At 52.3% G+C, this 22,217-nt stretch overlaps 1 protein-coding gene across 1 annotated transcript in view; it reads left to right on the forward strand.

Moving 5' to 3' along the window:
- Positions 1–22,217, forward strand: part of Crocc2 (ciliary rootlet coiled-coil, rootletin family member 2) — a 62,820-nt gene that overhangs the window by 19,720 nt on the left and 20,883 nt on the right. Inside the window, exons 8-21 of the mRNA XM_087905706.1 lie at positions 102–198; positions 272–361; positions 501–707; positions 966–1,165; positions 2,795–2,977; positions 3,327–3,471; positions 3,729–3,875; positions 4,157–4,387; positions 8,452–8,645; positions 11,473–11,600; positions 11,976–12,145; positions 12,882–13,058; positions 16,180–16,293; positions 18,989–19,132. Of these exons, the coding sequence (XP_087761832.1) occupies positions 102–198; positions 272–361; positions 501–707; positions 966–1,165; positions 2,795–2,977; positions 3,327–3,471; positions 3,729–3,875; positions 4,157–4,387; positions 8,452–8,645; positions 11,473–11,600; positions 11,976–12,145; positions 12,882–13,058; positions 16,180–16,293; positions 18,989–19,132 (2,227 nt within the window). The remainder of the gene's footprint in view (positions 1–101; positions 199–271; positions 362–500; positions 708–965; positions 1,166–2,794; positions 2,978–3,326; positions 3,472–3,728; positions 3,876–4,156; positions 4,388–8,451; positions 8,646–11,472; positions 11,601–11,975; positions 12,146–12,881; positions 13,059–16,179; positions 16,294–18,988; positions 19,133–22,217) is intronic.

Genomic DNA, 22,217 nt, shown 5'->3' on the forward strand with positions numbered 1-22,217 from the left:
AGTCGGGACATGGACTGAGGTATAGCCTTAGCACTGTGTGGAGGCCGTACCACAGGGAGGGGTCCTGATGGGCCTCTCATCATCACCCCGTCTCTCTCCAGACTTTCAGAGCAGACCCTGTTGGTAGAGAAGCTCTCTAAGCAGAAGGAAGACGGAGAGAGATCCATCTTGACACTCAAGACAGACATCCAGAAACTGGTTTGTGGGGTGGGAGATTGGGGTGCTTTGCCATGGGGGCATGTCTGCTCGGCTCAGGGCTCTCTGTCCACAGAAATCCCAGCGCAGTGGGGGCCAAGTGGTGGTTGATGAACTAACGGATGAAGTTGAAGCCCTGCACCATGTCCTGGCCAGCATCAAGGAGGTATGGTCTTGCCTGGTGTTCTTCCTGGGTGCAGAAGGCCTCTGGGAGCACTGATTTTAGTGGATCCTCATCCAGAAGGTACTGTTTAATGGTGGCCCTGTACTCTCTCCTCTTCTGTCTCTCTCTGTATGACCTGAAGGTGGCCCAGTCAGATGTAATGAGTACAGAGCTGACCTGGACCAGCAGCAGTGAAGTCAGGGAGGTACAGGGCCGACTGAGAAGCCCCCCTCGTTCTGTGTCACCCCACCGGCACATGTCCCCAACACTGAGCAGTTCTCCAGTCGGCCTGGATTCTGCACTTCAGGCTGTGCAAGCAGCCATTGAGAGGCGGCAGCAGAGGGAGCAGGTGTGTGACCACAGTCCACAGGATCACCAGAGCCACAAATCTTGCCCAGCCGGGGCACCTTTATAGAACTTTTCACAACCTGCCCTGGTGCAGGGGGTGAGGGGGGGTGGAGGGGGGTTGGTGGCCAGGTCTCCATGGAGCCTGCTGCTGAGCTCCAAAGCCTGGAAAGGGGCTTCAGGTGTCGGGAGGCACTTCTGAGAGAATCGAGGAGCTCTGGATGGCTGTTGGTGCTCACTATGGGTTCTTTTACCCCGGCAGGAGCTGCGTCTGAGGCTGGAGTCCTCCCAGGAGGAAGCAGCCAGGCTCCGGGAGCAGCTGTCCGGGTACCGGCAGGAGCTGCGGGCCTCACAGAGACTTCTGCAGGATAGGGCACAGGAGCATGAGGGTCTCCTGGGGCAGCTGGAGGCCCAAAGGCAGGAGGCCCAGCACTGCCTGTCATCTATCCATCTCCTGGAAAGGTGATGGGAACGTCAGGGTGGGACGAGTCAATACTGTGAGCTCTCACGGGAGGAGCGAGAAAAGGCCGTATCTCCAGGGAAGACCTTCTGGTGACCAGGCTACCCCTCACTATGCACCCCCTTTTCCTGGATTGAGTAGCTCCTCTCCCTCTTCCATGCCCCCTATACTGTCCCTGATCTGGCTTTTCCTTCCCTAGAAATCAAAAGCACCGTTTGCACATGCCCTAAGCTCTCTGCAGGACCAGGCCCATATCCTATCCCCAGAAGCTTCGGCCTCATGCAGCCTTTGTCCTTCTACCACCCCTGCCCCAGACTCCCCTCTAGATGACCTTTCTCTACCGGTGACCCTCTACCATGGCCAAAAGAACCCCACTCCCCACATACCCTGTGGCTTCCGTGGCTCCCTTGCAGCTACGATAGAGTTCTGGCTAGTTTCTACACAGGACTCTTTGACCTGGGACTGGAAAGAACCAGGGCCACAGAGTGTACAGGGAATCTCTGGGATCTAATGGATGCAAGCTGAGTAAGAACCAGATGTTAGCCATGAGTCTGGAAACCTTCCTGAAGGAGATGTACAATGCCCCAGGGAGCAGGGGCAACTATGCCCCCTTTACCATGGTTTGGGGACAGACCACACATCCATCACAGCTCCTCCAAGCAGACTACACATTTTCTGGGTGCTGTGGCACACAAAAAGAGTATGAATCAGTCTGTCCTGGAGAGACACAGAGCAGGAGGGCACAGGGGTGGGCAGATCAGGGCAGCCTTACCCAGGGGCTGAAATCCAAAGGCAGCAGTAACAAGATCACAGAGGGCAGGGAGGCCTTCCCAGAGGGAAGGCAGCACTATGTGGGGCAGTCTATAGGGAGACTTCGGTGAGCCCGTTGGGCAGGCAGGGCCATGTCACAGAAGGAGGTCTATCCACATCTCCAAAAACAGAGGCCACAAGAGGCCACATGGGATGGGGTGGCTGTGGGGTGCTGGAGCAGAGCAGAAGCAGCAGGGGCATGCTGGGAGGATATCAGCTGGACACAATGGGCCCATGCAGTGTCAGATCCAAATGACCTTCAGGAAATGGGATCTGATATTCAGAGGACAGGGTAAGAGAAGCGTGGCTAAGCACCCAGAGTTCCATGGCCACTGCACAGGGGTTTCAGGACCCACAGGCGTGTAGGCCTGAGGGCTGAGGGACAGATCGGGTAGACCAGGGAGGTGTCGCTTCTATGGTGGCTTGCAAGGATGGGGTGGACATTACCTGTGTGGCAGAGAGAGATCTGTGACGACTGCCCAGACTTGGCCTATGTGGCAGAGAGCTGGACCCTAAGCTCCTGCAAAGGAAGGGGAAGGCTGGTCTAGCCAGACAGTGGCCATGTCATCTCAGCCAGCTAGTGAGGGCCTGAGGCTTTGGGTCACAGTGTCAACTCTTCTTCCTGTTCCTCCCTGAACTCCGTCTGCCTTTGAGACCCCTGAGGACCTGCACCCACCTCAATCTCTACGGACACATACCCTATTGATCCATACCCACTCACCCCTGACCACTCTCCCCACTCCAGTAAATCTTGATGGCCTCAGGGGCTTCCCCCCTGAAGCATGGCTTGAGGCGACCTCTCCCTTTGCTCCTGCTCCCAGGGAGAAAGCAGCCTTGGAGACAACAATGAAGGAGCTAAGAGCTCAAGCAGACATTCGGGATGCAGAGACACAGAAGCTGGAGGTCACAAATGCAGAGCTGCGGAGAAGCCTCTTGCTGCGGGCAGAGCAGAAAGTCGAGCTGGCCCAGCGGAGTGAGCGGAGCCTACGTGAGCTGGAGGCCAGGTGGGTCCTAGAGGGGCTGCAGGCTGGCAGGGTCCCTTTGGCTGTGAGACCACAAGTGAGACACCAACAATGCATCAGGGGCAGTGGGCAGGCAGCTCCTCCTGAGCAGGGTAGCACACAACCCACATCCCCACACCTCTATCAGCCCAATGCCTGGCCCTATGTATACAAACCTCCCATGTTTATACTTCACCCAGGCATACAGCCAAAGGCTGCTCTCGAGGGGGCACCCTGCAGCTTTGGGGCTCCCTGGGCTTAAAGGGGTTTGTTAGAGTTTTCCTGCCTATAAGTCTTATGGAGGCATCTCTGAAGAGACCACTTGACTTTGCCTTCTGGCCCTGGGCTTCAGTCAGGGCCGCCTGAAACAGCTGGAAGAGAAGGTCTCTGGACTCAGGAAGGAGTTGGCCACAGCCCGGGAAGCACTAAGCTCAATGCAGCTGCAGAGGGACATCGTGGAGTCCGAGAGGGAGAGCCTGCGTGATGCCCTGGCCCGGGTATGTGCCCCAGTACACATCGTCCTTGCCTCTGTCCTTACTCACACGGCCTGGTCCACTACCTGGGCTCCTGGTCACCACCTTTGTACACCAGCCTCACTCTTGACACTTTGCCCTCCCAACCCTTCTGGCCACATCTTCTAGGGAATCCTCCCTAGGCCACCAGTCACCATCTCTAGTCAGAACCTTAATTCTCCTGGGAAGAATCTGAAGCCTCTCCCCGGAGCCAGCTCTGGGTGACCACCACGTCTTTGCAGGCCGAATCTAGCAACGCTGATTTGGAACTGATGGTGGCACGGCTGAAGTCGGAAGGCATAGAGCATCGGGACTCACTGGCCAAGATGACATCCTTGGTGGAAGGGCTTTCCCAGGACAAAGGCACCCTAAACCACCTGGTGCTTCAGGTAAGGCAAGAGCCAAGGCCTCAGTTTCTCCTAAGGTGCCCCTGAACCTTCTCTGAGGGATTGTCCTGTCATCCATCCCTCAGAACACCTTCCTACCTAGACTGAGACCACCATCCCAAGGGTAGGTGCTAGAGATGGGAAGCAGGCCCCAACCACCAACAATAGCCAGTCCTGAAGGAGGGGGTCACAGCATCTCCATGGAAGGCCTACATGGGTGACTGGCTCGTGGGGACTAGAGGTGTGTGGTCCACAGATTAAATGTCTTCCTACCTGCTCTGCAGCTAGAGCAGGAGCGGGACCAGCTTCGGGAGCAGCAGAAGATTCTGGAACAGGAGCAAGCCGACGTCAGGGAGCAGCTGGCACAGACAGAGCAGCAGCTAGGTCTCATTAGGGCTGAGCGGAGAAGTCTGCAGGAGACTTGTGGGCACCTGGAGCAAAAGCAGGGACACCTAGAGGGGCAGGTGGCCCTTCTCGGGCAGGAGAGTGCCCAGCTTCGGGAGCAGGTGGACCAGGTGAGACCAGGCAGTGAGCAGTCAAGCATCTGTCTTGCTATTGCTGGTTGTACCTCTAAAGAGGGGTGGAGAGAGGGCTCAGGGGATAAAGAGCCGGGTACACAAGCATGGGGACCTGAATTGAGGTTATCAGGACCTAGAGGATGGAGGAGCCACCAGCAGCATATGTGATCCCTGTGGGAGCTTCAGTGAGCAGGGGTAGGGAGTTTGCAGAAGGGAGCTTTAAGTCAGACCTGTTCTCCACGTTTGGGATGGGGCTCTGCTCCTGGCCCCTGGGACTTGGTCTGTGTGCTCACAGTTGAACTCGCCTGCCACTCATCATTTAAACATCTGTGTTTTTGTTTAGTTCCTATCTTTCGGTTGTTGGGGGTTTTGTTTTATTTTATGTTTATGTACAGGTGTACATGCACATGTGTGTACATCCATATGTGCATATCCATATGATGATCAGAAGACAACCTCAGATGTAATTCATATTGGGTTTTTTCTTTTTAATTTTTTTTATTTTAAAGTGTTGAAGTGTCTTGCCCACGTGTATGTCCGTGCACTACCTGGATGCAGTGCCTGTGGAGGCCAGAAAAGGGTGTCCTAGAACTGGAGTTACAGATAATTGCCAACTGCCATATAGGTGCTGGGAATCGAACCAGGGTCTTCTGAAAGAACAGCCAGGGCTCTTAACAACTAAGCCAACTCTCCAGCCCCTTCCACCTTGTTCATGAGAGAGGGTCTTTTGCTGGTCCGGAGCTCACTTAGCTAGACATGCTTATCAGTGACCATGGGGGATTCCTTGGTCTCTGCCCAGTGCTGGGACTACAAGAACATACCACCATGTTCAGATTTTTTTCAACATTAGCTTTGGGGTTGAACTCGGGTGTCAATGGAAGTTTCTCTCCTGCCCAGTCCTACAGTCATTCAGCCCCCAACAAAACACACAGAAGCTTATATTGATTATAAACTGTTTGGCCTATTAGCTCAGGCTAATTATTATTAACTAGCTCTTACAACATAAATTAGCCCATAATTCTTGTCTATGTTTAACCATGTGTCTTGGTACCTGTTATCAGTGAGGCATTCTTATCTTGTGTCCTCTGCCTCTGACTGGTGACTGCAGACTGAGCCTTTCCCCTTCCCAGAACTTTCCTAGTCTGATCACCCTGCCTATACTTCCTGCCTGGCTACTGGTCAATCAGCATTTTATTAAACCAATACAAGTGACAAATCTCTGCAGGGTACAAGACCATTATCCCACAGTACTCTTCACCCACTGAGCTATAGGAGAATCACTCAGTGTGGACTGATTCTGAAGCCATTTTTGGTCTTTTACAATACATTTTGTGCAGAAACTGTGTTTCTGGTGGGTTTCAGACCTCTGGTGACATCCGGGAATCCTTGTGGGACAGCGTGACCTCTCCCCATTCTCAGGCCCTTATTCTTATCATAATGTTCCCCATTTTTGGTAAGTCATAATCAGTATGCAGTATTGGTGACAGACAGGACAATGAGTTTGATAATGGTGTACCCTGTAGATGATCAGTCAAGACAGAGAATGTGCTCACCAGTCCAAAAGCTTCCTCATAGGCCACCCAGTTCTTGCTCAAATTCCTAAAGTCCCAGGAGCCTCTGGTCCAACATGGAGCACCCTGCACTGGTTGTGTGGGCCACTTGTACCAAGGTTCTCTCTCTCCACACACCCTGTAAGACTCATCTATGTAAGTGCATGTAACATAGCTCTTTGCTTTTGCACATAACTACACACTGTGGTAAGTATAAACACAGCTCCTTCCTCACTGCTTCTGCACACCTGTGCTATTTCTGGCTTGGGCAGTAGACACAAGGCTCCTGAAAACCTCTGTATACTCATTTCTCAGTATTCTTGAGCAAATACAAAGAGTGAAAATGAGGGGGTCGTTGGGAAGGAGTGCGCTGATTGAGAAGTGGCCCTAGCATTCCAGCTGCTCCTTGACCTTGTCAGCATTTGATATTATCTGTTTGATTTTTTAAGCTCTTCTGTGTGTGATATTCTACATGCTGAGGCTTTGATTCCTGTTTCCAAGGTAACTAATGGTGTTTGGGGCACATTTTCAGGTGCCTGTTGAATTTGTGTCTTTTTTAGGATTTTGTGTGTTTTGTAAATGTAGATTTTGTGTTTTAGTCTATATAGGAGTTTTTCATATATATGGATACAAGTACTTTGTCAGACAGATGTACTGTGAATACTTTCTCCAGCTAGTGTCTTATCTTTCCATTTTCTTGTTTTTTTTTTCTTTTTTTTCCTTTTTTTTTCTTTTTGGTTTATTGAGACAGGGTTTCTCTGTGTAGCCCTGGATATCCTAGAACTCACTCTGTAGACCAGGTTGGCCTTGAACTCACAGATATTCACCTGCTTCTGCCTCCCGAGTATTGGGATTAAAAGTATGCACCATCATCCAGCTCCATTTTCTTAATGGTATTTTTGAAGAACATCAAGATTTAATTTTGACAACTTTCTTTTACATTTTTAATCATTGCTCTGTTTTGTTGTGGTGGACTTGTTGTTTCTGTTTGGTTTTGAAACAGTAGCCAGAAACTCACTATGTAGCCCACCTTGGCCTCAAATGTAGCAATCCTCCTTCCTTAATCTCCCTAACTGCTAGGGTTATACAAATGAACCACCAGGCCAGGCTCTCTTTATCTTACAGTCAGTATTTCCTATGTCCTGCAGTTTTTGCAATGACGAAAAGATCACCTTCTGTGTTTTCATGTGGCCTTGGTTGAGGCCTTCAGTCCACTTCAGATCAATTTCGTGGATCTCAGTGTATGTAACAACACAGGTTCTTGTGCCCATCTAAGAGCCACTGAGTCAGACACTCCCTCAGTAAGGCTTTGAAAGATGGATTTCAGTTATCCTCCAGGTGACTCTGGTATCATCAGAGCATAAGAAGCACAGGTAGGGGTGCGTTCACCCTCTGATACAAGGGGACTGATCGAATGAGAGCTCACCAAGGCCAGCTGGACTGGGACTGAACGAGCATGTGATCAAACCGGAGTCTCTAAATGTGACTGACATGGGAGCTGACTGAGAAGCCATTGACAATGGCACTGGGTCTTGTTTTGTCTGCATGTACTGGCTTTCTGGGATCCTAGTCTGTTTGGATGCTCACCTTCCTAGACCTGGAGGGAGAGGGGAGGAACTTGAACTTCCCACAGGGCAGGAAACCCTGACTGCTCTTAGGACTGGAGAGGGAGGAGGAGAGGGAGTAGGGGGAGGAGGAAAGGGAGTGGGAAGAATGGGAGGGTATGGGGAGGAGGGGAGGAAGTGGAAATTTTTATAAACAAATAAATTAATTAATTAAAAAAAAGCACAGGTGGGCGGGGGTGGGGTGAGGTGGGAACTAACACCTGCTGTCTCCCATGCTAATCTTCTCTTGACCAGGCCCTGTTTCAAGGGACTCCCATGTTTGGGTTGCCTTGCTGGGTGAGTTACTGTCCTGTCATTGTGGCAAAGCATCTGACATATTAGTTGTGGTGGTTTGAATGAGAATGGCCTCCATAAGCTCATATGTTTGAATGCTTAGTAGCTAAGGACTGTTTGAAAGGATTAGAAGGATTAGGAGGTGTGGCCTTGTTGGAGGAAGTGTGTCACTGAAGGCGAACTTTGAAGTTTCAAAAAGCCCACAGCAGGCCCAGTCTCTCTCTCTCTCCTTCTCTCTCTCTCTCTCTCCCCTTCTCTCTCTTTCTTTCTTTCTCTCTCTCTCTCTCACTCTCTCTCTCTCTTTCTCTCTCTCTCTCAGCCTGTGGATCAGTAGTTCTCAGCTACTTCTCTACCTAGAAATACCCAGTTCTGTCACAGTGCACCAAGGTTTCAGAGTGGCCGCTCCCTCTGTTGGAAAGTCCATACGTGATTTGATGGGTGTCCATACGTGATTTGATGGGTGTCGATGCTTCTCATGTCTACCCACCTTCTCTACGGTCACATCCATACAACTCTGCATCGCATTCCTCTTCCCGCGCCTTCTCACCTCCCACAGCCTCTTCCCATTGACTCACTCTCTTCATTGTCCCACGGCCCCTCTTTCCTCCCCTAGGTCACCTGCAAGAAGCAGGCCCTGGAGAAGCAGCTGGCACAGAGCCTCCAGGACCAGGAGGCTCAGATGGACGTTCTGCAGGAAGCTCTCCACAAGAAGAACACTCTTTCGGAGGAGCAGGCCCAACTACTGGCTAAGCAAGAAGCCCTGGAAAGACATAGTGAGCTTGTGACTAAGGAGGCAGCCGATCTGAGGTACCAGTGAGACCACTAGTTGGGGCACACCTCTCATGATCCTGCCTTCAGGCAGCCCATGGGGTTATGACTTCAGGGGTGCTACATAGACACAGTGGCATAGGGCAGGGCATGTCTGCTATCAGCATATGGTATTACGGGTTGTACAGAGAGGAGGCACTGTGCCTTTGAGATGGTTCAGTATTCGATGAGGGACCCTGGGGTCACCTTCCTGAAGACAGGGGCAACCCTGTGAGACCAGAAACTCAGCTGAGACCAGTAAAAGAAAGATATGCCATTTCTTCCTGAAGAATGAGGAGTTCAGGTCGGCTGTGTCTGGAAGCTTCTACGACCTCAGAGATCCTTCCCCTCCTCCCTCTGTTGAGTGCCTCCGAGATTTCATTCCCAGGGAGACACCTAGAGGTAGCAAGAGAGCCTGCCTGAAGTTCTATCCAGCAGCTGTTCCCTTACAGTCCTGGGAGACAGAGAGACGAAACTGTGCAGCCTGGAGTAGGGTCCACCCAGGGAATCATGGTCCTGACCGTGGAGGTTGGGAAAGCCTCACAACCAACAGGACAACATGCAAAACTTGGAGTGGGAACACGGCGGCAAGAACAGTGGTGGCTTAGACTGGTCCCACAGCCTCTGCAGGGACCCAAGGCTGGTTGGTGCTTTCTCTCCCTAGAGCCTGTTCAGTCATGGAGGGCTGGCTTCCTCCGGGAACTCCAGAAACTACGGCCATGGGGAACTAGAGAGACCCAGACCTTTAACTTCTCAGAACCGAACTTTCTGAATAAAGGCTGGTGCAGACCTCCGAATGACAGGTTTGGGGGAAGTTTCCCAGGTGGACAAGAGCAGAGTGGGTCCTGAGCCCTAGAAACATATTGCTACCCAGAATGTGAACCTGACTTCCGTGAGCCTGGTCAGAGTCCTCCATGGGTAGAGTCCCGCCCCCACGCTCCCCTGGCTCCAGGCTTGACCTCTGATCCCAGAGCCAATGCATATGGCAGCCCTGAAGAACCACCGATGTACCATGATGGCCAGTTTTGGTGGCAGGACTTGCCTGAACTAAACCTCTATCCATTCACGGAGTACTGGCTGCTCATCAGTGAGCTGGGCCAGGCTTACATCTGTCCATGTGATGTATACACCTGTACATCACCGTGCAGCTGGTCCACTCCCCATATGTCTTCCCCTTGTAACACCAGGCTTCCGCTCTTGATCTCAACCACAGTGAGAGGCTCTTGGGACTCTGGGAAAAGAAACTGGACACACGCTCAGATTCCCAGGTGTTGAGCAGACCCACATCAGAGGGTCAGAGGTCAGGTCCCCTAGACAAAACCAGGTACAGTTCTAGGAGGGGCCTTCAAGGCAGCCCAGAGGAAGGATGTTCTCCATACACAGTTGAGAAGAACACCTCGGCAGAGGACGTATTGCCTCGTAGAGCGGAAAATGTGTAGTTAACAAGAAGGGCAGGCTATGGTGAGGCCAAGAGTGAGGTTTCAAGAGTTTGTAGCCTGGGCCCAGGGAACTTTTTCCTCACACAGCAGGAGGTCCTGGCAGGTTTCTGGTGCTCTCCAAGACAACACAGGAGCTGTGGCGAAACTCTCAGACCGGTTAAGGACCATGGCCTCCCTCGTCCATTGAGCGCACACCTTGATGTCATGTTATGATGCACATTAAATTGGGGTGCTCGTGGTGTCACCAGAGTCCAGTGACAAATCATGCCGGTGGCTCTGGGCTGGCAGATCACTGTCAGCTGACGTTCAGAAAGTCAAGCTGTTGGCAGTTACCTCACCCCCACCCCCGGAAGCAGGCACTGTTGTGGGGTGGTACACCTCGCTCCAAGACGTACCTCTGAATGGTGGCCTCTGCCTTCAGATCTGGGCTCCATTTCCCACCGTGGATCACACTGCCTGCAACACTCTAGCTCTGCTGGTTGTTCTGAGGGTGAGCCCTCCCTTGCCAAGGGTGTGATGCTTCATGCATTAGATGCCCCACCCTGTCTACAACAGTTTCCCGTTTGTGGGCATTCCAGTCAAATCCAGCTCCCGCCCCGCGTCAAGCCATAGTGAGCAACCTGTCTTGCCCTGGGTAAAGTCAGCACTCTTAGTCTCCCCCACCACTCCTGCGCTACCACTAGGCAGGTTGCCTGTAGCCCTTTGCTAATCTGGGGTATGATTAATGATGCTGCCTGGCTGGACTTTGAATTTTCCTGGGCTCTGCTCTCTCATGGTACAGTAAAGTACGTTTCATGGGTTTTTTGTTTTTTGTTTTTTTTTTTTTTTTTGGTCTTGATTTGAAGTTTTCTTTGTAACTGTTATTTTTCTCATTTTGCTGACTTTGTTAATGATTATCAAGAACTCTTTACATAGGATGGATGCTTATCCCTATGTTTATATACTAAATACAGATTTTCTTCCAGTTCTGCCTCTTGTCATCTTTTTTTTTAATTTTTAAAGACCAGTTTCTTAGGTTAGCAGTCGAAGTGATGGGTTTCATTACCTGCCCTTTCCTTCCAACTTTATTTATAGAATCTCCTCTATGGAAAACCACCCCTCCCTCCTTTAAGTATATCCAGATCTGCTGGCCTCTTTATTTTTTTTTTTTAATTGTGGCTTTCGTGTCAGGCTTAAGATTAAAATATCTTCCGCATCTGTTCTATTTTTACAGTTCTGAGTTATTATGCGATGACTTGTTTATTTTGTTTTGTTTCTGAATTTGTTTTTTTTTTATTTGGCCCGAAACATGTTTTTGTGTAGAGTGCAACCGATTCTTACATGTTCAAGCTATGAGGCACCTCGGGACCACGTGGGTGATGTGCCTGCTCTCTGATGCTTCTCCACAGGGCCGAGAGGGACTCTCTGGAGAACAGCCTCTTTGAGGCTCAGCGGCTGGTAACACAGCTGCAGGCCCAGCAGGAACAGCTAGAAGGAGAGGCCCAGGCCGCTCGGCTGGCTTGCAGGGCTTTGCAAGGTGCGGCAGTGAGTGGACCCTCTCTGCCCTGACCCCCAAGTCACTGTTGGGGTGAACTCAGTCCCTATAGGTGCTGTTCTCTCTCCCTGGGCCCTGTAAGGGAAGACCCAAGGGCTTAGAGCTTGTGTGGGATGTACAGGGCGGATGGGGGGGGGGGGGTGCCTGGCCCCTTCTGCTCTGTAGCCGACTCTGAGCTCAGACCTGAGGTGCAGTCACAGGGATGGTATAGTGGCTTCCTGCCCCGCACCCATTCCCAGTGTTTGTGTCCCCGCTTGGCCTACCCACCGTGTGCTAGCAGAGCAGGCAACCACGTCTTAAGTGGGTAACTTTGAAGGACAGAGGGCACCGTGATCTGACGCTCCTGACCCTTCGCAGTGGAGATAGAGCGGCTGAGAGGTGACTGGGAAGTCGGCGAGACAAAGCTGCAGCAGGAGCTGGGACAGTGGAAGCAGCAGGCCGCGCAGCAGAAGCAGGAGGCACAGCTGGCCTTGGAGCGCCAGGGACTGGCCCACAGAGAGGACCTGGCACGGCTGCAGAGGGAGAAGGTCTGCCGTGTCCTCTGTGTCCTCCCAACAGGCCGAGGTGGAAGAACAGGGGGAGGGACCTGGCAGGGAAGGCCTTGTACGGTATGGGGGAGGGGCAACTGATGTGCAGAGCAGGCTCTTGCTTGGAGAAGGAACTGAGGCTGAAGATCCATTATCCTGGCTTCAGGCCGCTATAGAGACCAAACGGTTTCACACCTGTCAGACTGGACCACTAGGGTCATGCGACCCTGGAGGCCTTGTTTGTTCCATCCCATTCTTCTACCCACACATCCATCCATCCGTCCATCTGTCCGTCCGTCCATCCATCCATCCACACATTTACCCATCCATATAGACATGCACCCATCTGTCTATCCAAACACACACAGCCATATATCCATCCCTCCATCTATGTGTATATCTATCTACCTGTCCATCCATTCAGCCAGCCAGCCAGCTAGCCAGCCAGCCATTTATCTATATACTCATCCTTCTTTATGTCCATGCCCCTGTACCAGTGACATTTGGTAGAGATTCAGGAGCATCTTAAGATCTGCTAGATTACTGTGGAATGGCAGATGCTGAGACCCAGAGAGGCCCTTCCCAGCTTCTGTTTGTAGAGAAGACAAAGGGAGAACTGATTGCTGGACCACCGATCCCTAGCTCTTTGGGGCTAGGAGGTTGATAAATCTCAGAGCTTCAAGTGCCAACCAGTCTCCCAGTCCTGACCTCACAACCTACCCTTTGCCTTGGCCAGGAGACCCTCAGTTTATCCCTGGCAGAGCAGAAAGAGGTGGCTGCCCAATGGATGGAACGGCAAAAGGAACTGGTGACAAGAAGTAGAGCTGAGAGGGAGGCTCTGGAGGGAGAAATTCAGAGCCTGAAGCAGGAGCGGGATGAGAGCCTCCTCCAGCTGGAGCATGAGATGCAGCAGGTGACGGCAGCACTGGAACTGGGGTCCTTTCCCGCTGCGCTCTCTTCTGGGTCCCAGCACAAGGGCTACAGTGAGGCTTCCCCCATGCAAATGCATCCTTTACAGGCTGCTACAGCTTTGAGCTGCCACGGGAATCCTGCTGAACAGACATCCACCCACCCACACATCCACCCATCTATACACCCATCCGTTCATCCACACGCCCATATATCAACCATCCATCTACACATTCATATGTCATCTAACCAACCATCCCTTCACACACACACACACAATCACACTTATATCTTTATCTATTTCCTTGCACATTCACCCACCTGCCCATCCACACACTTGGATGTCCTTCCACTCATCCATCTTCCTTCTACTTTCTTGACTATCCATCTTTCTTTCTATGTTCACTGACCTCTGCTTACACACGTGGCCATCCAGAAACACACACAGCTCTCCATCCACACAGCTGACCATGCATCCATTAATTTTCCCAGCCATCCCTCTGTCAGTTTCCCTGGCCATCCATCGATCTACCCACTGAGATGCCCTCTCAGCTAGCCATGCATTCAGCTATCTACCCAGGTACCCAACTCTTCATCCATGTATCTGTCAACTCCCTCACCTGATCAGCCAGTTACCCCATTATCTGCAAGGTCCAGCCACACAACTCTCATCCAACCTGAGCGTTCTTCCATCCCACAAATCTAGACACTGGGTGGGAAAGGTTACCCTTGAGCCCAGGCTTTTCCAAGAAATTGGCCCGTCCTCAAGAATTCATTGCTGAGTAAATTGAGCAGACAAGTACACACACGCAAGCATGCCATCACAGTGAGCAAGGACGAAGATCTCTCTGCACTGATGGCAAATTGCAAGGAGAGGATGTAGGTGACTGGGAGAGGTGGGGGTTGTGACAAGACTGTGTTTCTAATTAACTAACAATCAACATTCTAGCCTCATAAGTTATTTGACCAGTAGGAAATTGAGAAGGGCATGTGTTGGTCTCCTGTCCATGCACACTCTGGACATGGGAGTTATGATTTCAACTGTGTCCTGTACTGGAGGAAGCTAAGGCCTTGCAAGAGGAGCAGGGTGTTGAAATGGGAGCAAGAGGCTGGGATGAGTGCATTCAGTAGTATCTGGGATGCATGTGTCAGTTTAGGCCCCAGCATCTGTGTGAACTGGATGACAAGGACTGCAGAGGAGCCCTGAAGACCCTACACACCAGGTTCAAGTAATGGAAAACAGAGCTGTTTCCAAGCAGGAGTAATATGAAGGGGGCTGGGGTAGAGAGGCTGAAGTCAGAGAGGACACAGAGAGCTTAAAGCTGAAAAAGCTCCACCTGTGAAGGATCCTGTGACATCATCCCCATGCATGTGTGAGAAAATGCTCAGAGAAGCAATCTACCTGGGGCAGTGGTCAAGGCCCAACACAGTCCCTCACTGCCGTCTGAGACCACCCACCAGGCCATACCACCTATTCCCATCAGACTGAAGCTTCCTGATCTCAGAAACAGCTCCAAGAAAGGAGCGTCAATAAGAGAGAACAAGCTGAGAAGATGGCCTCCAATGGTTTCCCCGGACCCACAACAGGACCACAATAACATTGTGCTCCAGTGCTATAATCCAGAAAGCCAGGCGTGTGGGCAGTGGTCACCACAGCAGCCAGTGGACTCTCCCTGGCCCTCTGCCCACACCATCTGCTCCCCCTCATGTCAACATGAAGAAACGGTGCCTGGTGGGGAAGATCTGGCAAGCAGAACTCGCATGCCACGCCTCTTAGAAGAAACTGACAATTTCAACCATAAGGCAATCTTCGGGAGACCTCAGGCAAGAAGAGAGAGTCCGCATGGACCAGGCCTCAAAGAAACAAGACAATTGGCTATGAAGGACCATTTCCCCTTAATTCTCCACTCTTGTAGTCTGCTGGGCCTGAGTCGTGACCTGCTCACCTCTCCGCAGTGAAAGTTACACTCTGTCCTTCATGAAGTTTTGCTTACGATTTCAACAAGTATTTATATTCTTGCCATGTCCATTAGTGAGAACTTCAAGAAGGGAAATCAAGACCCCAGGTCTCAAAGGTCTCACAGGCCAGGGGTGGGCGGGTTACCAGAATAAGTTACTAGAATGAGGCAGAAGAAAGCAAGCATGTGTTCTGACAGGGAGAGGATAGGTGAAGACCAAAGGGTTTTTTTTGGGGGGGGGGGTTGTTTGTTTGTTTGTTTGTTGTTTTAATTCTTTGAAACGTGAAGAGTGGCATTCCTGCCTTGCCACCTCTTCTTCAGGGACTACTGTCATTCTTAAATTCCTCAGCGATACAACCCATCCTAGCTGCCGTGGGTTAGATGTATGGTGGCTGGAAGCTAAGGGGGTGCTCTCCCGCTACCCCTACTTCTGACCAGCCTCTCTGTGAGTGTGGGAAGTACCGTGACCCACAACTGGAGAGTCAGGGGAAGGACTGGATCATGAGGAATGTGCTGTGCTTGCTGCTGTAGTTTTATCTCAATCAGGACAAGCCAGGGCACCAGTTTCAGTGCAGCTCCCAGTGGGACCAGCCCATCACACTCCTAGCCTGTCTGTATTCACCAACCAGAACTCTCCCTGAGCTGGTATCCGAGGCTCTTGGGACTTCTCTGCCTGGCATGATCAATGATACAACTGGGACATGGTTAAAATCTGTTTCCAGCCCTGCCATTCGAGGAGTTGGGTCTCCCCGAGTCTGGCTGTTGTGTCCTGCTCACACCCTTGGTGAGACAGACATTCTTGGGGTATAGTGCCATCAGCGGCTTCTTCGTGATCACTGTAGGAAGCGGTAACCGGGACAATAGGGAATCATGAAACACCAGTCTGTCCAGTGAGAACCAGACCTCTGGCCATGGAAAAGTGGGAGCAGCATGTAAGATTGTTGAACCCCTGAAGAGGAGAGTAGGATGCAGGAGTATGTTGCCATTAAAGGCCTGAGCTCAGGACCACCCCCTGCCCAATGGCAGGCAATGAAAACAAAAGCTGGTAAGCCTGACAGGAAACTTGACACGGGGCATCCTGTTGTGCCTCAGACAGGGAGCCCTAGCAGTTCTACTGAGCCCCCTGACTCCTCAGCTCGCTCACAAGCTCTGTCTCCTCATATCCAGGCGTTGTCTCTGAAGGAAGCAGAGAAGAACCTGCTGAGCAAGGAGCTCTCTGGGGCTAACAAAGAGCTGGAACGGACCCGCCAGGAGGCCCAGCACCAGCAAGCGCAGGCTGAGGTGAGGCCCGCTGATGACAGTTCCCAGGCAAAGGTCAGACAACTGCCTGGTCCTGTAGGGCCAAGCAAATCCTGGCAGAACACCCAGAATATCCTCGTTCTGTCTGCTCCTAGAAGTATACCCCCCTCTTTGTATCTTCCTGAGTCTTACGTTCCCTTGGCCTCCAAGTTTCCTGCTGGAAGAAACTACGATCTCAAAGGCAGAAATAGCCCAGTGATTATGGCTCTCTATGGCTTGGCCCCTGCCTGTGCTGGCTATGGGCACTGGGACTCTTCTGGCTTGGTGCTCCCAGGACTTGATCAAGACTGACAGGAGGGCCAGGCTGGATCATATACTGGATGGCAACAGCCAGGAGAGTAGACCCAGGCCTATGTCCCCACCTTCTGGTCTATATAGCACCTACATAGAACCTTGTCTGCCTGTGCTCAAGCTAGTTCTAATAAAGTCCAGCTGTGGGAGGACATACAACTAATCTTACTGGTGGAGACTGCCATTCAGAGGAGGTTGTTCCTGCGGCCAGTCTTTGGCTCTTGGAATCTGTTCTTGTTACCCACATGGGCGATGAGAGAAGATCACCCAGCTGGAGCAAGAGGCAGGTGCACAGAGGTGGCAGGCCCTTGGGGAGGATGTCCTGGTGGCTTTGATGGAAGTAGGCAGGGGCTGGTCCCCAGTGCTGTGCAGTAGGAAATGGTGTGGCAATTAGGTATGATCCCCCAGTACACATACTCTGAACCCCCCATCACAGATTAGGACAACCGAAGTGGTACCCAGGCTCCAGAAGCTTCCCTCTGGCTCCTCTTCCTCTTGTTCTGTCTTCTCTCACCCCTAGTCCCTCACTAGGGCTGGACAGCCCTTCCTTGGCATGGGCCCGGAGGAGGGACTCTATGGCTGTGTTCTTCTTTCCAAGTAGCACCTTTCCCAATCTCTGCCCTCTGGGCAGGAAAGCATCCTGAGACCCTGGGAGCTGCTGCTTCCTCATAGACCAGCCTCTGCAGCTTCTGGAGTCTTCTTTCACGCTGGCCAAATCTCCCCCTGGGCTAGGGACCAGGCCTTCCAGCCAACTCGGCTCCTCGGGGAACTCATTAAGGGTTCTTTTGCCACCTCGGCTTAGAAAATGGAAATTAAAACCCACTGAGAGAGGGGAAGTACAGCCAAGGAACCCCAGCTGTGGGGTGACATGGCACTGAGCCACTGATGGGTGGAGGGGCCTGAGTCATCATTGCCTCCAGGAGCTGGTCCCCAAGATTCACAGGGAACCGCAACCTCACTGAGCAAGCAATTCTGGACCATGTGGGCACAAAACCATTGACCTGGTCATCCTAGGTGACTCGTGCTCATTGAGAAGTAGAGCAGGGGCCAAAGGCCAGAGCGAGAGGTGGGGCTGATGGAAGCCTCTCTGTAGCCTTAACCCCAGGTGGTGGCCTGCAGAACGCAGGGGTGGGGGTGGGGCCTCCACGGAGCACCGGTGCCTCTCTGTAAAACTGCAGGTTCTGGAGGGGCCCTGACACCACCTGCCTAGATGTCTCTATCCCCAGCCTATCGGGCACAGTAGCCTATCATAGGGAAAGAGTGCTTTCTTCCAAATGCTGAGGTCCTTGCAGTCCTGGGAAAGAACAATGTGAGGCCTAGGATGGGGCCCAGAGTGAGTGGGGAAGAATCCTAACCAGGGACTGCACTGGGCCTCATCAAGGTGAGGAGAGGAACATCTTTGAACAAGGAAGTGCTTCAGACTGAACCCAGGAGCTGGTGCCTAGAGGACCTCAGTCTCCTCTGGGTGCTCAGCAGTCTGCAGGAATCGTCCGTGGTACAACAGGACAGAAGACCTGGGCTGCACTGAGTCCAGGGCACTGCACAGCTGCCAGGCTATGATGGCAGCATCCGACATATGGAACTAGGACACAAACATTCAGGGCACATTTATTTATAGATGGCAGGATGGTAGCTGTCCCCTATTGCCACCTACCTATTGGAAAGTTCAGGAAACTGGGTACCAGGTGGACAGGACGCATCTGGTGAGCAGTGCCCAGGCCCATTCCACATCTCTCTCTCCACTGGGATTTCCGCCTCCTTGTCCCTCCCCAACCCGACATTGACCATAGTGGATGTCCCAGGACCAGCCAGACCTGAGTGACCTGAGTAGCAGGAAGTTTTACTGGGGTAGAGGTTCAGCCCCAGATCCATTGCTTGCCCAGTAATGCCACTGAGGGCAGGACCTGTTCACTTGTTAAGCAACTGTTCCTGTCCCCTCTTCATGTAAAGTGGGCTAAACAGAACTGTTAGACAGAAAAGGACACCTGAGCCCCGCCCCCCCACCAACCAGGCCATGTCCACTCACTTGCTATGAGCTGATGGCTTAGGAATCCCAGAAGGGTGCTAGAGAGATGGCTCAGCGGTTAAGAGCATTGCCTGCTCTTCCAAAAGTCCTGAGTTCAATTCCCGGCAACCACATGGTGGCTCACAACCATCTGTAATGAGATCTGGCTCCCTCTTCTGGTCTATAGACATACACACGGACAGAATACTGTATATATAATAAGTAAATAAATTAAAAAAAAAAAAAGGAATCCCAGAAGGAAAGTGAAGAGTTGTGGGCATGGGCCTCCCCTCAGAGCATCCATACCACGTTCCATCTCATGGCCTGGCAGTCGGGCCGCAGTCCAGCCTCCCAGAAACCCAGTGGTCCCTCTCTCCCCAGGCCACCATCACCGCCATGACGGAAGAGCTGAGGACTCTCCAGGTCCAGTTTGAGGTGGCCATCTCCACCCACCAGAGGGAAGCCGAAACTCTGAGAGAAAAGCTCCGGGAGATAGCGGCTGAGCGGAGCAGTGTGAGGAGGGAGGTGAGGAGATGGTACTGAGAGGGGAAGGATGCAGGAGAAAAGAAGATACCACGAGACCAGCAAGAGTCAAATGGACTGCACATTTGGTTCAGCAACCAGGGGCATCTCTCCGAGGGGCGAAATGGTACCTGGCTCCTGACGTCAGCTGGGGAAAGCGGGCCATGGCTTAGTATTATTTCTAGACCAAAGTGATAGAGTGGGCTTTAAGAGACCTGACGGGACGGAGCTGAGCCACAGCTAAGTGAAAGCAGAGCCACTGTAGTTAGCTGCAGGTAGATGTGAGGCCCAGTCATGGCTACCACCGGTCCTGTCTCCTCCCAGGGAGACCACAGAGCATCTGTGCTCGTGATGGGACAGTCAGAGCCTGGGTACCCGGGGACACTAGCCATGGACAATTGATCAGAACCATGGCATAGGCTCCAGGGTCTCCCCAGCCTAACCTTCACCTCTACACAGTTCAGAGACCAGAAGTCAGAAACAGGGAGCTGTCATTGCACAGTGACTTCCAAAGCCTGTCTGAGGGACCACTGTGGCACAAGGGTGGGAGATGCTATCTAAAAATCTGTCCACCTAATGAGCCACGGGGAGCCTTACAAGAGGCATGGTGCTGGGGTGGCGTGAAGCTGAGTTTAGAATATGCAGGGCAGAAAGGCAGAAGTGGGATGGTGGTGGGATTTTCAGGGACAATCATGGGCCCCGATGCTCACACAGAGGCTCCAGGAGTCACATGATCACAACAGGATGGGGGACAGTCTTGGGCGGGGCCAGAAGAGGCCAGGGCTAGGCCAGGCAGGGGCCCAGCAGGCCGGCGGATGGAAAGGTGTTTCTGAGGAGTTCTGACAGGACTTGGGGGCTCCTGGGAGAGGCAAGGGCAGGAGGGTATGTGGATTGAGGATGGAGGGGGGTCAGCCAGAACCCAGGTGGGGCCTGTGGGGACAAAGCGGCCTCACAGCTTCTGGGCTGTGTGCCAAGGCTGGCAGGCAGGGCAGCTGGCCTGGTGTGGTGAGGAGAGGGGCTCTCCCTCCCCAAGCACACCCCAAGGGGCCGGCCAAGAGCCCGGGAGAGGAAGAGAGCATGACTGAACATGACGGGCTGTTTATATTGGCCCCAAAGAGAACGGGCTCCTTCCAACAGATTTCAAAGCCGAGGCCTGGTCAGCGACCACATGGAGAAGCAAAGTGTAATTTCAAAACTGGGGGCAGAAAGAGGAGGATCTGGAGGGGGGGGGGGGCTCTTTGTTCTGGTCAGATGAAGGATATGAACCTCACAGCAAAGTCAAGTTTTCAGTAAGGAAGCCTCCCAGAAAGTGATAAGGAGTGACGGGAGTCTGAAAAGGTGGGGGATGGGATGGAAAAAAGAAATGATTGCAGAAGGGTGTCCCGGGGGCCAGGTTGGCTCACAGTTCCCCCACTTTCAACTGCGGGAACTTGCATGTTCTCACAGACCTTCTTGGGGTTCACACCCACGTAAATACGCACACAGATATGTAAGCCTACATGTTGATAACCTCTCATTTGTATGCACATATGTGCACATCTCGTGCAACCTAAGACAGCACACATCTATGAACACAGATACACGCTGGTATTTGCACACTGAGCAATGTGCATAGGCACACCTAAGGCATTCACACACACTTGCAGGGCTTACAAACGAAAGCACAGACATCAAGAAGCATATGCATGTGCATGTAGATGAATAGCAAACACATATGCATACTTAGAAGCACACCCATCATACATGTGTAAACATACATTTATATGCATGCACACATATCCTTTGGGTGTGCACAAGGCACACATGAATACCTCATGGATGCATGCATGAATGCACACACAGGCTACCCCGCTGTCACCTCTCCCCTGCTTGCCTTGCTGCCCTCCTCCCTGCAGAGCTCTGGAGTTGCCTCCCTGCAGGAAATTTCAAAAGAGACTGTTTATACAACTTCTAGTAAAGAAATAATTATTATAATCACATTAAGCGATTTGGCTGTAAAATTCCTGCAAAAGGGATGGATATCCTCAAGAGGCGGTGGGTGGGGGTGCTGGACAGCGAGGGAGGAGGTGTCCTGGCAGCAGGGGGGCCCTTCCCCCATTTGTTTTGCTTATTTTCATCTCCCCTACTCCGGGAAATGAGTGCAGCTCCTTTTATGATGGACAGGCCCTTTCCCTGGTCCTTGACCTTCTGGGTGGATTCTGCTGAGCTCAGCGGAAAATGCTCTGCACGGTTGTGGCTCCCACATGTGGGGGGTGGGTGGGGAGCAGTGGGGAGGCCCTGGCCCTTCCCAAAAACAGAACAACAATAACAGCGGGCGTACTCTGGAGCCAGGCCGGCCGGGGGCCTGGACAATGTCCCGTGAAAACAGCTAGCAGAGAGGGGTTTGCTTTTGGCAAACCAGCAACTCAGCATCACTGAGTTCTTGTGGCTTCCTCTCTCAACATGTCCCTGCTGGCTTCCTCCACCTCCTCCCCAGGGACGCTTGAGAGCCAGGATGGAGCCTTCTCTGAGGCTTCTGGTCAGACTTGTAGGTTGGGACTGGGAGGCCTCAGCAAGTCTATATCCCATAGCCTGGGAGTTAAGAGTGTGCTGGCCCTTCTCTGGACCCTTCCATATAGAACCTGGGTGCCCAGAGATGCTTTAAGCCCCAGGGCAGGAAACCAGGATTTAGTACCCCTGCAGTATGAAAGTCCTAGCCTCAATTCCAGAATGATGGGGTCATCCTCTGGGCCATGGGCCAGCCAGCAGGAGATGGGAACTTACACTGTGACCCCTTGCCTTCCCTGGGTCAGTTCACAGAGGTACTAAGTGGCCTCCCTTATGTTTGAGGGTATCCATGCCCCTGCCTTGGAGACTCCGTGATACTGATAGCCTTCTGCTTCAGCAATGGAGCAGCCTGGCCTGAGAAGCCCTGGGTCTGCTGGAGAATTTGAAGAGCACAGGTGCCTGAGCTCTCCCTCCTCCCCTCCTGTCTCCCTCACTGTTAAGAGGCTGGAGAGGATGGTTGAGCTCACTATGACTATGTGACTATGTAGTTACTGGTGCTAAGCACCCGGCTGCTGGCCCACACTACCTATATAGTTATCCA

Source organism: Myodes glareolus, chromosome 1 (assembly GCF_982192425.1).
Source record: "Myodes glareolus chromosome 1, mMyoGla1.1, whole genome shotgun sequence".
Lineage (NCBI taxonomy): Eukaryota > Metazoa > Chordata > Mammalia > Rodentia > Cricetidae > Myodes > Myodes glareolus.